This window comes from Melanotaenia boesemani, chromosome 14 (genome assembly GCF_017639745.1).
Source record: "Melanotaenia boesemani isolate fMelBoe1 chromosome 14, fMelBoe1.pri, whole genome shotgun sequence".
NCBI classification, from domain to species: domain Eukaryota; kingdom Metazoa; phylum Chordata; class Actinopteri; order Atheriniformes; family Melanotaeniidae; genus Melanotaenia; species Melanotaenia boesemani.
In genome coordinates, this window is record NC_055695.1 from 21,403,181 (window position 1) to 21,421,373 (window position 18,193).

The 18,193-nt window shown below is 39.8% G+C and overlaps 1 protein-coding gene across 1 annotated transcript; it reads left to right on the forward strand.

The window, feature by feature from the left end:
- The first annotated feature begins 4,898 nt into the window (after positions 1-4,898).
- ankrd24 (ankyrin repeat domain 24) lies at positions 4,899-18,049 on the forward strand. Its single transcript, XM_042005365.1, is given in 26 exon segments — positions 4,899-5,159; positions 5,415-5,545; positions 6,463-6,551; positions 6,636-6,700; positions 6,815-6,872; positions 7,068-7,138; positions 7,265-7,371; positions 7,732-7,904; positions 8,535-8,557; positions 8,811-8,903; positions 9,066-9,185; positions 9,272-9,391; positions 9,550-9,679; positions 9,835-10,013; positions 11,470-11,633; positions 12,226-12,995; positions 13,094-13,413; positions 13,861-13,983; positions 13,986-14,015; positions 14,018-14,053; positions 14,056-14,100; positions 16,727-16,900; positions 16,984-17,151; positions 17,254-17,319; positions 17,702-17,725; positions 17,727-18,049. Coding segments are annotated over 26 exon segments (3,396 nt in total). The 5' UTR covers positions 4,899-5,087; the 3' UTR covers positions 17,772-18,049.
- Positions 18,050-18,193: the final 144 nt, after the last annotated feature.

Here is an 18,193-nt window from a genome sequence, read left to right on the forward strand (position 1 = left end):
AGAGAAAAACTAAGCAATAGATGGAAAAATCAGAGATGACCCATGGTGACTCTGTCAGAGAAAGAGAAAGGAAAACATGTGGGAGGAACATGGGGAGAGGAAAAAGAAGCAAAGAAAAATCTCTGTGATATTCAGACAGTCAAACAGGTAGATTAGTCAGCCTGTTTTATTCATGAAAAATAAACAGTTACATAAGAGGCAAATATTTAATTAAATAACAACAACAAGGCACTGAGAATTCATAAGATTGCCTCATTATGAAGCGCTAAATATGGATGCGACATTTCCTCTGAACTTTGGGTTGTTGCTCTTTCAGTATCATTTATGAAATTTCCAAACAAACTGTCTGTTTTTTCTGAGGGGTCAGTGGCTGTAGACATTCCTGTGCACACTGACTCACATAACAAAGGTTAGCTGGCAAAGACACAAGACTAATCTGAACATAATCCTTTGTGCTGAATAAAGAAAAAGAAATTAAGGGGCGGGGAGCAAACCAGTAGGAAAAACTTGATTTCTGTAGTTTCTTATGTCTTGCATTTACTGCCCTCAGGTGGTGAATTGTGTGCATTGCACATGTTCTTCAAGGAACAATGAGACGCCTGATACTCGCTGCTGTGCAAATTAATTGTTGAATTATTCACCTCAGTGACTGTTTCTATTTATTACTCTGAAGAATAAGTTTGCAGTTAGCAGCCAATTTTAATTTCTAATTTGTCCAAGCATATTGTTGATGTAGATGAAGTTGGATGTCACATGGTCAACTGCAGGAGATGTGGCCACAAAGACAACAAGCCATAAAATGGTCACACCAGACCAACCATAAGGTAGTGTGAGCTAGTATTTCTAAAAATGGTCTAAGCATAAACATCCCAAATGTAGGGTCCCACAACACCTACTTTCTCTTTGCCTTCCAACACCATACACAAAGAAAACACAGAATATGTTAGCAGTATACATCCCATGTAATTGTGTCACATTTTATTAGCTTCCACTGCACCAGAACTAACATGTTGGTGCAGTGGAACTGCACGCTTAGTGGAATTTTAAGCATGGAGGTGTCAATATACAACTTTGAACAACAAGCTCAGAGGACTGTTTGACACTAACAGCACTGCTTGAGATGACATGTGTGATCAGGGGCCAAGTGAGTCTGAGCAAAGGAGCTTTTTTTACACCTAAACCCATCATGAGGGAAATTATTAAATGTGAAGAAGTAGATTTGATGAAGAAAATCTTTGGCACAACAAACAAGGAACACGTGAAGCACACCAAAAAGATACGGAGTTCCTACATTTTGTTAGAGGGAAACCGTTGGAGGTTTTATACTTATTGAGGCTTTTTTTTTTTTTTTGGTTTTGTTTGTTTGTATTACTAGTCATGCAATTTAGATCAGTTTGGTGTTTACTGAATGCCCCCCCCCCCCCCCCCCCCATTTACTTTACTGCCATTAAAAACAAGCAGGCAAACAGAATGTAGATGTTATTAAAGACATAAACATCTACAAATTTTGGTGAGTTGAAATCACAAGATGATAAAAAGATTTTATTTTTAGAGCCATTGGCTTCTTACTGATGCAACTATCAACACATTAAATAGATTGTGAAGAATGGTAAATGGACTGTAATTATATAGCGCTTGAACACTCAAAGCACTTTAACATTACATGTCACATTCACACAAACGCACTCATACACCACCTCTATTGTTATATACTAAGCGCTTTGCTCTATCTATTCCACTGTAGACAGATTGAGAGGCAACGTGGGGTTTTGTGTCTTGACCAAGGATACTTCAGCATGTAGTCAGGAAAAATCTGGAGACAACTTTCAGGTTGGCAGACGACTTCATCCTGGCTACAGCCATCAGAATACAGGATAATAAAATATTTCTGAGGAATTATTACCAGTTGTGAAAATAGTACATCGGCTTCTTCCTGTGGTCCAGAAACATGCATGCTAGGTCAATAGGTGATAGGTCTAGCAAGGGGCTGGATGAATGGACTTACCCAAAGGCTGTAGATATAGGGCACTTATTTTTATTTGTAAGGCCAAAGGTTATATCAGATTTTTTGATATATCAGACTTACTAATGCCTGAGCTAGTCTAAGACTTGGCTCATTTCACGGTGTAACTATGATTCCGTTTAAAGATGTACAGTTACAATACCTTTAATTGAATTGTTGTGTTTAGTTTTTCTTTTAACATGTATTGGTGTTTGTGATGTTTGTCATTCATTTGGTAGGGTATTGTGTGGGTAGTGTACTACTAGCACAGAAGAATTTCATAGTTTATACATTAAGCTATTAAGTTTTATTTCTGTTTTGAGTATAATAGAAACAGTGGATTTGTGATATGTTATTATATATATATATTACATCACTGGGTTATTATTAATAAAGCTTGGTCAAGATGGTTGGGGGAGGACATCGCTGTTTGATAGAAATGTTTTATTACTGCATTCACAGACATCCGTAATGTGAGCCCAACCACAGAAAGCTTAATGTTATATGGCAAGTTGGGAACTGATTTAACAATCAGTTTCACATTTAATCAAGTCATTTGTTTATTTATTTTTATCCTGAACAACCAACAAGTAAATCTGTCAATTACATTATGAGCAGCAGTCTTGATATTTTCTCCCTCCAAACTGTATTAGAGTGGAAGTAGCATCACATGGAGACTATAAGAATAGCCTGTAAGTGTAGGCTACAAGAAACTCAAAACTCCTTAAAACGTTTCTTCTTCTTCTTCTTTTTTTTTTTACCACTGATAAATGAAACCCAGTGGAGCTGTGTTAGCATGTTAACAGCTGCTGTAACAGCTGTACTTAATTATTTTATTAAGTATTCTTCAGCAGTTATCAAAGATTAGCCAAAGAAAAACAGTTAGCTGTTTGTGAAAATGGCCTAATCAGTATCCATTAAATAATAACCAGTCAATGTAGTCAAAATAAAAAAGTAAACAACGGATACGTACTGAAGTCTACCACACGCTTTAAATTTACACTAGCTTTTCTTATTTTCCATTAACTTTTTATTAGTTTGTTGAGTACTTCCTGGTTGAGCTGTTCCGGTCGTTCATTGGCTAGCTTCAACTTGACGTTTTAGGATTGGCTAAAATGTGTGAGTAACTTTCCCACCATTGTCGAATCGTGAGCTAAAAAAGAGAGATACTTCAGAGCTGGAAATCACCAAAAATTTCAACACGTTATTGTATGAAGAAAATATATCTACATTAGACGAGAATTTAACACAAAAGAGGAAACAACACACTCGTGTTTGCGGATTAAAATAGATAAACATTGAGTGGACTCGTTTCTCTACCGCCAATCAAACGGTGATCCGGCGGTTTGCGCATTGCTGATTGGCTGATTTTGGTTTAGGGGGTGGGTGCGTTTCCGCTCTCCGCCAGAGAACAGTGACTTCATTCATTTGCTGTAAGCAGTTGATGGGACAGAGGAAGCCCCCACCTGAAACTGGAAGTTCTCCACAGGTAGGTTACATGTTTGTCATTGAGTTCGGTAGGCTATAAAGCCTCAATTTGTAGTAATTGTATTAAGATTTATTATTTAGCCTTGGGGTCCTTATTTCTAATGTACTCTGAAATATTGGTAGCCTCATGTGGCTGAACTGTTAACTGATTCAGTTAAGAATATTTAACTTCACTAAAGTTCTAAGATGTTGGATGTTTATTATTATTATTATTATTATTATTATTATTATTATTATTATTATTATTATTATTTTATTGCAGTGCTCCTGCTGAGAAGAGCCCACCAGATCATTATGAAAAGTCTAAAAGCAAAGTTTAAAAAGAATGAGGTAACAAACCAGCATTGAGCTTTACAGATGGAGTTATTTTAAAGGAGTACAATGTATTTTTATGTTATTTTGTTTTAACTGACTATTACAGTGTTCAGCTGCTATGTATCAAGTATGCATTTATACATGGTCCCAGCTTGTCTTCTGTGAATATATAAGGTGGGGGGCACCTGGATTTTGTGTCACTAAACAGCAGGAGAGCAGGGCTGTCTCCAGACTACTGCTATAATCAGGGATCTCAGGTAGCCTTCAATTATTCACATGTACGCGCACACACATACATACACAAACACACACCAAGAATTTCTACTTCCCAGCTGTTATCCTTTTGGTGCTATTAGGAACTGCTTTGAGTATTAACCACTTTATACAAAAATTTATAGCAGTCAGCAACATGCTGTAGTCTCATACTGGTTCTGATGCTCCTTTTTGGAACATCATGTAACCTGTTTTTAATGAGAAGAAATTCTCTCACCTCATCACATTTAGTGATCCCTACATCAGCAGGACTAAAGGGATCTCCATATTTGAGATTAGTTTATAGATAGTAAATCTATACATAAAGACAGACAGACAGACATACAACCTGTTCATGTGTCACACTATGTCTCCACTGCCATCCAAATCAGTAGGGCAGAGTGCAGCTTATACAGCTTTTTTGCCTCCTGCTTTTTTGCTGAGTCCTCACATCACACAGGCCCTGCTCTGTAGCTGCAGAGGAACAGATCCATGACGCTGTCAAAGGGGTACTCTGCAGGACTGACAAAAACTGGTGGAGAAAAGAAGGCAGCCTGCTACAGAGAAGAAGGCAGCAGGGAAATTATTAGGTTTAGAGAAAGGAGGACAGTGAGGACAGGAGGGAGGGGAGTTGCGGTGGACAGGCTGGCTATGTCCCTGCTAGCAGACGGAGTAAGAGAGACGATGCTGCTTTAAATTCGAAGAGGGGATGCTACACAAAAAGATGAGGACAGAGAATATGAGGGTGATTCTGAGTATGTGACAGTTTACTGCATGTGTGACGAGTGTTGCAGCTTCTCTGGAGGTAGAATTTATGGATAGCAAACATTATTCTGGTATGTATATTTGTGGTGATTTCTGACCTCTGAGAGGCATCCTTTAGAAACTTATAATTAGTTCATATCTTAAAATTCTCTGGGGTTAAACTGGAATATTATGTTTCCAGGTGGTAGTGTGTATTGTCAGGTAGGACATGCGGAGGTGGTTTTGTAAACTCGTATTTAGCTGTGTGTGATGCCCTGCTAGCCGTATGGATCCTCAGCAGCCTGTTTTTAGCCTGATGAAGAGGTTCTGTCCTTGTCTGAGCCTGCTACCACTACCAGTAGGTATCCTCTATCTCTACCTGAAAACAGAAAGAAAAAAAGACCCCCCCAAAAGTATATATTTTTTCCTACTTTTAATAACATCTCTGGATTAAATTATGTTTTCTGTAATCTGGTAAGCGTTATTTTTGCATGAAAAAGAACAATTTTAACATGATTAACAAAAGCAGTTGCTTTTTGTTTGTTGAGAGGCATGCAATGTGATATCAGATTTCATCGGTGACCTGTTTTGTGGCTTGCCTGCCCCCCTCCAGAGTCAGGACTGGAGCAAGAGCGATGAAAGACTCCTGCAGGCTGTGGAGCAAAATGAACCCGACAAAGTCTCGGCCCTCATAGTCAAAAAAGGTCTCTGTCCCACCAAATTGGATGCTGAGGGCAAGTCAGCGTAAGTTGATGTGGCTCATTTAAGTTCCTTAGTGCTGTAAGCAATTTTGATATAGGAGATATTTATTTAATTTGCTCGAGAGTTGCAGATTTTTTTAATAGACTTCAGTCCCTGGTGGTAATTTAAAAGTTAATCTGTTGTACAACAAAGGTATCTTAACCTAAGAGCGTGCACCACTCAGTATTTGCACAAACACTTTTAGATCTATTTGAGTCTAATTGGGAGAAAAATACAGAAATTTGGTAATTAAGTGAGGATGCTATAACTAGTAATTGTGAAACAGCTGCATTTAAACACAAGTGGCACTTGTCTGCATGTGTCAAAGTGAAAAGCCTTGTTTTTACCACTATCCTGTCATGCACCAACACCAGGGTAGCAAATGTTTTCCATTTTCCTCAGAAAAACATGCTTTATTATCAGTAGACAGTTTAAATGATCAATGTACACACAAATCAAAGTAAGAGCAGGTTTATTTTCTTCCTGTGCAGCACAAGACTCTTTAGTGGCTGGTTAAAACTCCACCGTTTGTTGCAGGTTATGTTAAAGCTACAATTCAGAAATGAACCTCTACTTGTTTTTCTACTCTTTCTTAGATGGTTCTCCCTAGTCTTATTTTTATATTGATCATCTCTCATAAAATCCAATCTTCTCTTTGAGCAGCACACATATCAGTCACTTTAATACATCTTTAATATTGTTGAACACCTTAAAAATACCAATCTACAAATGGAAAAATGCCTTCCAGGCTTTAAAAACAAACAAACAAAAGTATAGGGATTTGATAAATTACTCTCTCTTAATTAACCTCATGAAAAACATCACAGGTTCTGATCAATCCTGAGGAATCAGAAATGTAAATATATGCCAACTTTATTTTCTCATCTGTAATAACATGTTTTCTCTCTTTCATCTGCCAGCTTTCATCTCTCTGTATCCAGAGGTCGGCTAGACTGCCTGGAGGTAATCATATCCCACGGAGCAGACATCAGTGTCACTGATGGGGCAGGTGAGATATTTTAATAAAAAATGTTTCATACTAAAAGCCTAGAATGACATGTTTTCACAGTTGTTTATGTCTGGTTGACCCCAGGCCTCAACGCCCTTCACCTTGCAGCCAAAAACGGCCAGCCAGAGTGTTTAAAGAGGCTGCTGCAGGTAAAACCCAGTATTTCTGCAGAAGATCAATTAGAAAAGTAACTACGTGGGATTTTTTTTAATTATTAAATGCAATGACTGCAAACGTTTTCTGTGTTGTTTCTCCTCTACAAGGAGAGGCTGGCTGTAGATTGCACTGACAGCATTGGTAGGACAGCACTTCATCATGCAGGTAACAGCTACAGAACAACAAAATGCGTCTGCAAGTATAAAATTCCTCTTATAAATAACATTCCAAATTTAATTTACTGAAGTTCTTACTTTAGTTTACAGTAATGAAAAATTAAGCAGAATTTTTTTCATGTGTTTACAAAACATCACATACTGTATACAAAGCTATGTACTGTCCTTCTGACTGTATCTACAGCCATCAGTGGCTGCTTGTCCTGTACTGAGATCCTGTGGGACTTTAAAGCCAATCTGGATGTCCAGGACAGTGTAAGTTTGAAGATTTCTACAACAATATGCAACATTTGATTTGCTGGTTTAGTTTAGAACTGATTCATATGTTAATTTAAGCGTGTTTTTTTTAAAATAATGTTTGGATAATGGTGTATCTTACAGGAAGGGGCCACACCGCTGACCTTAGCAGCACAGACGAGTAGAGTGGAGCTGTGTGTTTTCCTGTTGAGTCGAGGTGCCAATGCAAACATACAAGACAACCAAGGAAGGTACTGAACATTTATTTAGATGTCCAACATTTTTCTCTCAGCTATCTAGGTCAAGATGAAGGATGGATTCCTGTAGAAACAGTCAAGTACTGGGAGTACAGGAACTCCAGCTGGAAGATGCAGCTTAGAGAGAGAACTATCCCCTGGAGCTCTGCAGCTAAAATGACAAGTTCTGCACTTTATGTTTACAGTGACTCACTTGCCAGACAAATTATCTTTGCATAATATTTCACCGAAGGCTTAAATAGTCATACTATGTTGTTTTCTAGTACTTAGTTCTCTAATAACTCATTGTTTATTAATTTGCTTCTTCTAATAGATGTCATGTTATCTTGTTATCACAAATCATGTAACTGACAGGTCTTCACTGATGCTAGCCTGTGAGAGCAACAGCGTTGAGACTGTACAAGCTCTACTAAGAGGTGGGGCCAACACACAGCTGGTTGACTCTCTTGGCCATAAAGCTGTGGACTACAGCACAACCACAGGCAACCAGCGCATCATTCGGATGTTGCAAGATGGATTACCTCCAGGTACAGTATGAGACATCATTCTTTTTCCAAAAAGGTTTTCATTAGCCTTCACTCAACAATCTTATGATGCTTCTTTAAACAGTGCAACTCTTTGGACCTTACGCGTGGCATAAAAACCAGTATAAACCACTTTTTTATTGCATAGCAACAGCTTTAGGGAATTACTTGTTTTGTTTTGTTTTGTTTTTTTTCGGTTTATTTTTGTTGTGTGTGATGCAGTTTGCCCCCAGGATGCTCTTGTATAAAGAGTAAGTGGATTTGTATGACAACTGGGTGTGATTGGAAATTAGGGTTTTAAAAAAATGAAACAAGGAGCTTGTTCCACTTTAATGTCCCATTATAGATTTTACTGAAATATGAAAAACAGATGTGCAATTGGTCTGAAAACATGATGATGAAGGAAAGGATTTAGCGTGCACATGATGCCTGACCATATTAGTGTATAATTTGGTGTATATTTGGTGGGTTTATACAAAGATACATGAATGGAACATATATGAACAAAAAAGCCAGTTGAAGAGAACATGTACATAATATAGACATGTGGGCCTGTGGTTGTTTGCTGATCGTCTTTGCTAAAGAGGTTTAAGCTCTTTTTTTATTCATGTCTCTTTCCTTTCGCGCACATAGCTTCTGAGGGCACAGGCAAGGAGGTAATGTTGCATAGCCATGAACTGCATTACTCCCTCTTTAAATGAGATCATGGCTTATTATTGCAGATCATATTGTGCATGTTTTCCACTATGAGGTCATTGTTTCTCTGTGCTGACTTCTTTTGGTTTGGCTTTCTCTCCATTTTGTCTTATCTTGTTTTTTTTCCAAGATAAGAAAGTGATGTTTTTAAGTTGAGCTTGCTCTCTGCTTATCAGTGATGCCCCTTCCCTTCCCCATCTTACCCCCACGCAGTCCCCTCAAATCCCCTCAGGCGCTTCATCAGTGCAAGGGGGGACTAGCCCCCGCAAGCGGAAAGCCCCTCCACCGCCCCACTCGCCTCTCCAGGTACTGTAGTGCAGTGAATGGAAAGCATTTTTTGTTTTGGTTTTATAATAAGCACAATCAAGCCTTACAGTGATGCCATCGAACTGTTGAAATCAAACATTTCTTAGATTAGCTCAACAGTATCATCACTGCTTTGTATTTATCCTTTTTATAATTACAAAGATCCAGGGTTTGCCGCCCTCTCCACAGCCTCAGAATTCAGCTCTTCCTGCTCCGTCCCCTGAGCCCCAGAAGTCCCAGCCTCCCTCTCCCCTACCTTCAGAAACCCAACAATCAGCCCAGGTAAGTGCTGCAAATCTTGGTTTGTCCTTACCTTCATATTACATGAAATGCATTGCATGATTGTTTTTTGTGGTTGCCTGGATAAGGCAGAAGATGAGGAGGTTTTTGAAGAGATCCGGCGGCTGCGTTTAGAGAGAGGCCGTCTGCTTCAGAAGATCAAAGCCTTGGAGCAGCAACAACAGAGCGCCCTCTCTGCCTTGGAGGAGGTACATCAGTGTAGGGAATAGTATCGACAGTAAACTTTCCACTAATATGTCCTCTTTCACAAGATTTTATTTAAGCCGGAAATGTTAACAGATGTGTCCTAACGTGTGCTTAATAGAAATCAAATACAGTAATCATCAGTTTTCCATGTGTTCAATAGTTGTCCCAGCTAAAGCAACGTCTTGAAGAGGCAGAGGCAGAGAGGGATAAGTTGCTTGAGGAGCTGAAGGGGGGCCATGGAATAGGAGCCAGTGACTCTGAGGATATGGATGAAATGCTGGAATTCCCAGGTACGCAGTCCATGTATTAGTAACCTTCCCCTCCCCAGTAAAAACCGCATGTATACTTTCATGCATGCATACTGTACTGCTTGAGCATTCCTGTGTCAGTCACGTCAGGAAGTTCAATGATTTATTTTGGTTGCGGTCTCTCTCTCTCTCTCTAGAAAAGCTGCTCTCCAAGCGCTCCAGAGCCTCTTCTGCTCAGGATGAGGCCACTTTTCAAACAGACACTGACTCAGCCAACCCCTCTCCTGCCCCTGCAGACCAGAGAAGAGTTGCTGAACTGTGCAAACAAATAGAAGAACTCACATCACAGAACTCTGAACTTGTTCTTAAAGTACAAGTAAGCCCACACAGCACATATACATGCTTATGCCCTTATACTTGAGTCTCCTTATACTCAAGCGGATACACAACAGATATACTCGTGCATTCAACATGTCTAGCACAATAAACACACAACACACAAAACTAATCCCATGCACACACACACAGACAAACAACATTCCCTAGAGCTTTGTAATGCAGATAAACTGTATTGTGAGTGAATTTATTATTAAATGTCTCTGTTTGGTGAGCAGCTGAGTGTCCCTGACTCAAGCATTAGTCATGACCATTTAAACTTACAATTACAACACTGCCAGACTAATGCACGGAGTCACTTGAGTTTAAACAGGTATAAACAGGACATAACAGCATAAGATGCAGGTGGAGGCATTTTGTAGACATTCTTCAAAAACTGGGTCATGTTGGTTGGTGTGAGGACAGCAATTTTCCCTCTGAGGTTTTATGACATGCTTTGTTCTGTGTTAGTTGATTGTTCATTCGCTGCTGGAAACATGACTAGCATGGATGCAAGCTAAGAGTTTTACAGCCACTCTGCTGTGCGATAAAGAGCCTAACAGGGAGGCAGGAACTCTGACAACTGATATAAATCTATCAAATAAAATGAATGAAATTAATTAGAAAAAGAAAAATTTTATTAATTTTAGAGAGAAATTAAAATGTAATAATATGTTATACCTTGTTTACCTCTTCTTCCTTCTGACAGTGCCTCTACTTTTCCTGTGCTGCATTTTGAGAATTGTTTGACATCTTAACAAGAGTCAAACATTTTAGCAAGGCAAGGCAATGGAAATTTAGTCATATATAGCAATGAATTTCTTGTGGTTAGCCTTCTCAAAGCCACTGATGTCAGGAGCCAACAATTTTCTAGATCTTTTCTTGTGCCTGCTTTATAGCACCACCAACAGTCTTTTCAGTAGAAATGCATGGAACTGTTTGCATATTGACAGCATGGCATCAGTGCTTAGGATGTCATCTGATCTGCTGTATCTGTTTTCCAATAAAAGGTTAGGTAAGGTTCACAAGAATGCAATGTTTTATTGGTCAGTGGAGGTAAGGCCTGATGTTTGGAATGGTAGCAACCTTTAATCAAGAGATCTGACTGATAATTTCATTGGTTTGCTTTGACAAGAGAGCAACAAAAAGAAAAGTTTTAAGATGTTACATTCTTTGTTTTGGGATCTTGGCTTTTAATAAAGGTTGAAAAATCAAGATTTGTCACTTTGATTTTCATCATATTACTATTCTTATTATTGGCATGAAATCCAAGAACACATTTTTAGCAATAAAGACCATGCAGCTTATTGTACACCACCATTAAGCCAAGCAACAGTGTGTATTGTGTAACCACAATAATGATTGTATCTTATTGACAAACATTACATGCATGTTATCAGACGCTGGTAACCTTCATATGCTGCTGTATTTTATTTTATTTTTTCTATTGTGTACAGATGCTGGAGATGTTTGAGAAGGATGACACAGACATGCAGGCTACCAGCCTGGACTCTGTCCCCATGGCACAGTATGAAACCCTTAGAAAGGAGTTTGAAACCCTTCAGGAGCGCCTCTCTCAGGCCCAAGCTTCAGAAGAAGCCTCCAGTGTAACTGAGGAGCAGTAAGACTGATTAATTAATGAAATACAACCAACAAATATAACCTCCACAACATTTCACATCTAGTTGATTGAACCTATATTCTTAGATCTGCACACCTTTCCTAATATCAGTTCCACAACCCCAAAAGGATTTGTGGAACTCATGGGGTTCCAGCAGGGTTTGCAATAGCAGCCATTTTTAAAAGTGTTAAACACTGAAATTTCTGGTATAGCAAGGAAGAGGTGGAGCAGGCCTGTTTGTGTAATGTGGACGCATAATTGTTATAGTTTTGTTGATTTCTTCCACTAAACGTTAAGGCAACAGTTCATGTAAATAATGTTATAGTGTTATGGTTTATTATATAAGGCTAATATTTTTGAGGAAAAAAAACCCACCCATTAATCCTGGGAAATACCCTTTTTTTGTAATCAGTATAGGTTTCACAGCTAGCACCATCATTACAGTTGCTTAAATAGGTGAAGGTCAGGGTTAAAAACCCTTTGCAGCATCCAGAAGTGTCAAGAATCATTCTTTAATATTTTTATTTAACTGGTACGGGACATTAGAAAATCTTTATTTTTATTATTTGCTTCAACATGTTTTGTTCTACAGGGGGGACAAGAAATCTGAAGAAGTTGCAGATGCCGACAGTACAGAAGCTCTAAAGGAGAAGCTACGAGGCCTGGAGGAGGAGTTGGCATCCTCTCAGTCTGAGCTGGAGGAGCTGAAAGAGCAGATGCGCCTTGGGGTGCTTTCTGTGGAGTGTGCTGAAGGGGATATTGCCGCAGCGGTTGCTGGGGCTGCAGAAGAGGGTCCGAGCCAGGAGGCGCAACAGCTGAGAGCCAGGGTGACGGAGTTAGAGGAGGAGCTTGCTAAGAAACAGGGTGAGGCAGAGGGTCAGAGCAGCCAGGACAGTGACACAATCAAACAGCTGACAGAGAAAGTAAAGGAACTCCAGGCTGCTCTAGCCCAAAACGACTCTGTGCGGGACGACAAAGAGAAAGAAGACAAAGAAGGAGAAACAGAAACAGTGAAGTCTCTTCGTGACAGAGTTGCCGAGCTGGAGATAGCCCTGGCAGAGAGCAGGACATCAGGGAAAGATGGAGGAGCAGCAGGGGATGGAGAACAGGTCCGCCGCCTTCAGGAGCGTTTGGGTGAGCTGGAAGGAGAACTGAGAAAGTGTGTACCTCGCTCTGAGCTGGAGGAGGTCCAGGTGACTCTTGGGCTCCAGTGTGAGCAGCTGGCCAGGGAGAGGGCAGATGTGGCAAGAAGGCTTAACGATGCACTCCTGGAGCTGGAGAGACTCAGACCTCCTCCATGTGGAGATGATGACGAGGAGGAAGAAGAGCATTCAGAGAGCTCAGAGCCTTCAGTCATGTTAGGTATGCAGAGCATCTTTTTTTTTAATAAACTTATTACATTTCTTTAGTAGCGTATTACTCTGTTTAACCTGTACATAATCACGTTTCTGTTCCATCAGACTCCTCCAGACGTACATTGGCAGCAGTTAGAGAGGAACTGGAGGTGGCCAGGCAGGAAGCGGCCCAGGCTCTGGATTGCCTGTGTGCCGAACGGGAGGGCCGGGCACAGGATGCCCTGCAGCTGAAAGACGCTGTGCCACTTTCAAAACATAAAGAGGCGCTATCTGCAGTATCAGAGCAGCTAGCTCAGACATTGCAGGAACTCCAGGAGGAAAAAACCCTGCGGGCCCAAGTTGAAGAGCAGGCTTGCCACACTAGAGGCCAAACTGCAGGCCATGCAGGACAGCCAATTCCCAAAGAGGAGCATGAGAAAGTCAAGGTCAGGTGAATAATCTGACAACAGGACATTTTTCAAAAATTAAACTAAGTTAGCTAATCAAGTATTACATTATCTCACACTGAACTACAGTGTTGTTTTCTGCACAGAAAAAGGACAGCTGATTTTAATCCCCCACCTGCTCACTAACGTTACTTTTTGGTAGAGATCTATTTGCAAAAAAGTTACATTTGGGTTTAGAGCAACTTTAAGTATTCGTTTAGACATTTGACTGTGCTCATCAAATGGAGTAAACATAAATAGGTTAGTCACTCATAGATGTAAATCAAACTAGTTACACTTATGTGACAAGGCATGCAAAATGCAAATATTGTTAAAGAATAACTGGACCTTTTCACCTGACTGAGAAGTAGGGTTTGCTCTAAACTTTCCAGTTATAAGGAAAGAAAGTTACAGGTGATGATATGACCTTTGGTTCTTGTTTAACAGGCAGAGCTCCAGCACGCCCTGCAGGCCAGTGAGAGCAGTGCAGCTGCAGCTCAGGACGCTCTGACTGAGAAGGAAATGGAGCTGAGAGAGCTCAAGTCCCAGAAGGCTGCAGAACAAGGTCCTGATCTTCAAAGGAGGACCATGAAGGCCTTCGGGACTCTCTTTGCAGGCAGAGATAAATGCCATCACAGCTCGCTTCAAACGATCTCACTCGGAAAACATGAGAAGACATGCACTGAGGTAGGGGTGTTTATGTACATGTGTGTTTTATTGTGCATGTCATCAGGCCTTTCTAATGCTGGCTAAAGCCATATTAGGTGTTATTGTGTCTGCCATAAAGTGAGCTGTGTTTCACGAGGGCCACTTTCTTGCCTTTACATTATTCATTTGTCTTTTACTTCCCCTCTTCATTACATCCCTCTCTTACAGTGATCCCTCTGTATATGGGCTTACTTGTGTTTTGAAGTAGTGTTGTATGAGGACTACATCTTCCTGATGACACTCCAAATGTAATTGTCATTCGGCTTGTGGAGTGATATTCTAGTAAAAATACTTGAAATAAATAAAGAGCCTTCTCTTCGCACACATGTTGTAAAACGTGTTCCTGCTGAGAGTATAAAGACATTCCAAATGTGAACATTTAAGATGACACACACAACACACACTATGGTAGAGGCAAAAGCTTTGGGTACCCCTGGTCAACATTTCTAGTACTGTTGATAGCTTAACCTTAGTTCATTCAGTTCAGCTTCATTTGTATACCGCCACTTCACAACAATGTCACCTCAGGGAACTTTACAGACAACATCAGTTTTCAGTCTCATTCACAATAAATAATAGCATAGTGGGGTAAAAGATTACCCAATTCCAAAGACCATTATGTAAGAACTTTATTATTTTTTTGTTTGTTTGTTTTTTTAAAAATGTAAATTTAGAATAATGTAATGTAACGTAACATCGCATAACACAGAAGGTCATCACTTTGAAACTGCCTGTAAGCTGTCTCACTGCTAGCATATCCTTTTTTAGCTGCCAAGAATCTTTCGGTCCTTCTTTTAGGGCATTTTCACAGGTTCTTCCTGCAAAAGTCTATTAATCCATCTTGCATGCATTGCTCTATTGAGATCTGTCCATATATTTTCATTGATGTTTGCATTTTCTCCCTGTGTATGCATGGGTTCTCTTCAGGTATCTCTTCGGCATCTTCCAGGTTTCCAAAGACATGCATGTTAGGTTAATTGGTCGCTATAAATTCTCCCTTGCAATGTGTGTAAGTGGTTGTTTGTCTCTTTGTGTTGGCCCTGCACTGAGCTGGAGACCTGTCTAGGGTGTACCCTGCCTCTTGCCAAGTAACTACTGGGATAGGTTCCAGTACCCCTGTGACCCTAAATTAGAAAAAAGCCAGTATAGAAAGATGAAAGATGATATTTGTGCTCATTAAGTTAAACAAATGTAACCTGCAGTACTCAGTATGTTTCTTATGTAATTCCTTAAGGACAGAGAGGAAAGATTTTCTTTGGAGGACTCTCATAAAGTATATAGTTGTGCAGCTGCTACTGCACAGTGGTAGATGACACCAAACTAAAGGGTCTGTAGATCTTCTTTGAGGTAGAAGTCTATAAACAAAGACAAAACACTCTTTCTGTGGTCTTTCTGTGAGTTTGATTTAGGCAATTTCAAATGTCCTTGGCACACAGGGAGTTGAGGTTTTTCATAGCTTAAAGGCACACTACTGACCTTTGGTAGATTTTCTCGCTGAGACGCCCCCTAATAACATCTAATTTGACATCCTCCTTGCATCCTGTCTTTTTTTGGGAGCTCTTGCCGTCAGTAAATTCAGTTTTGATGCTGAATCTTGTCTTAACGTCTTGCTTTGTCCCTGTCTCTCTTTCTTTTCAATCACTTCTCATCTGATGATATCCTCTTGCATTTTTGTGATGAGTCAGGCCACAGTGTACACAGTCAAAAATGACCAGTGTGTTGATATCCAGTTGCTAGACTGTGATGCTGTAAAACAAAATCCTGCTGTAAAGTGATACTTTAGGGATACTGCAGGGTAATAGCAGCTCCAGGAATTACACAATAAATATCAGTGTGCCATTAAATACAAGTTGGGGAGTGTTAAGTTGGGAACAATTGTGCAGTGTTATATACATACAGGGGATGAGAGACCTCATCTCAGACATTACAACTTCAGGATGAGTTCGAAGCCTGTTGGCAAGAGTACAAGCAAGATGATATGACTACACATTTGCAGTCAATCAGGGATTTGATTTGTTTTTCTAACAAACCTACAAAGAATTGCTCTTGAAATTTGTTTTGATCATCAAGACCTCAATGTGACCTCCACTGCTAACTGATACATTGTTATTATATTATAGACTGCTGTAACTGCTAGCTGAAAAACATTGCTGTGTTCTTATTTGTGAACACCACTTATTTCATTTTCATAGTACTAAGCAGCAGATACCCATGTTTGTCAAATTTTAGAGCAAGGCTTAAAGAACCAAAAGTTTTGATAAAGCTTTAGATTTGTATCACCTCAGCTTGTTGAAAGACTTTGGAAATGCCATGGTCCTAAAGCACTGAAATGCATCTGTATGCTCATGTAAAAATTTACAGAAATAGTTTTTTCAGTAGTGATGCCATGCTATACTGTCCTCATATATTAAAATCAACACAGAACTTTGTTCATTCTTTGTTTGAATGAATCCATCCCTTGTAGTTATCAAAGGAGTTCAGTTCTACACCTGTGACTGTGTATCTCTTTCAGCCTCCTTCTCTGCAAAAAACAAGGATAATATAAACACAGCATGAGACCGAACATTTTAACAGAAACAGAATAACATGAGTTATACTGGTCTAGGTGTTCCAGGTGCAGAGGGAGGCACTCTTCAACAAGAGTGAGCGCCAGGTGGCAGAGTCCCAGCTGGCCACAGTGCAGCAGCAGCTGTATGACCTACAATCCCAGTCCAGTCACATCCAGGAGCTTCACAAAGACATCCAGGAGTCCCAGGGCCTGGTGAAAAGAAAAAGGACCGCAAGGTGAGAATCTGTAGGCCCCAGTTTTAGCATCTACAGTTGAGGTTTTAAGGTGGTAAACTGATGTATCAGTCTTTCTAGATAACAGAACTTTCCAAGGAAGTTTTCCGGCTAAAAAGAGGCCTGGGAGCTCTCTCACCTCCACTTGGTATCACATCCTCCTCCTCTTCCTCATCCACCCAGCATGGTAACCCTGGACAACAAATGGCACTGCAGAACAGGATTTCCATACTCACCCAACAGCTTCAGGTGAAGAGAGATGTGACAGAAAGGATGGATGATGTGAAAACCTGATACATCTAAAAAGCTTTTAAATCACTGATATGATGGTATTTTATTTCTTTTTCCCAGGATTGGGAGAGAAAACACAGACAGGTAGTAGCTGTGTACCGCTCCCATTTACTGGCAGCTGTACAGGTCAGTGAACACACACATATACATTAAATGAAATATAATGTCATCTTGTTTATGATATTTTTATTATGTGTATTTTTGAGGCAAAAATGTTTTTTATTTTAAAACATGGAAGCAATTTAGATTACAGAGCTGAACCCATACGTTATCCTGTTTTCACATATTGGAAGAAGCCTGGTTCATTCTTGACAAGAGCTCATCATGTAATATTTGAAGAATATGCTTCTAATGTACTCAAATCTATTAATTTAAGTGTGAAAAGTATAGTTATTCCCTCTGAAATCTTGTGTTCTTTAAGCATAGACATGCATAGGTGAAAGCAAAAAGTACTTCAGATTTGTGTAAATTGCATTTCCCCACTATTTTTGGATGTTGTGCTCCACAGGGTCACATGGATGAAGAGGTGCAGCGCCTTGCTTCTTCAGATTCTGAGGATGACACAGCAAGGACACTGAAGTCTCTGGATGCAGCATGTCCTGCAGCTCCAGCACTGTAGGATCATGAAGACTTTGTTTACTAAGCCAAACACAACAGATCTGTGGTCTGACATCGCTGCATGCATTAATGAAATTAACTTTAACAACAGTCCTATTGTTTGACTGCTAACCAAACAGAGAGAGAATTACATGTGGAGTGCCTTTATTGCCTGTTAGGAGTTTATGATAGGAGGTGAATGTAAATTTACAGAGTGGTTATTTTGATGATAGAATCCTGCAATGACTGTGTGACAAACAAGCTGTTTTACTATAATGTTGTTATAATAAAAGAGAAAAAATACTTCTTTGCTGTTTCTGGTCTTTTTTTCCCCCCTTTAAAACACTCTCTATGCACAGACATAGTTGAATGTATATATAATAGGTCTCTATAGCCACATCCT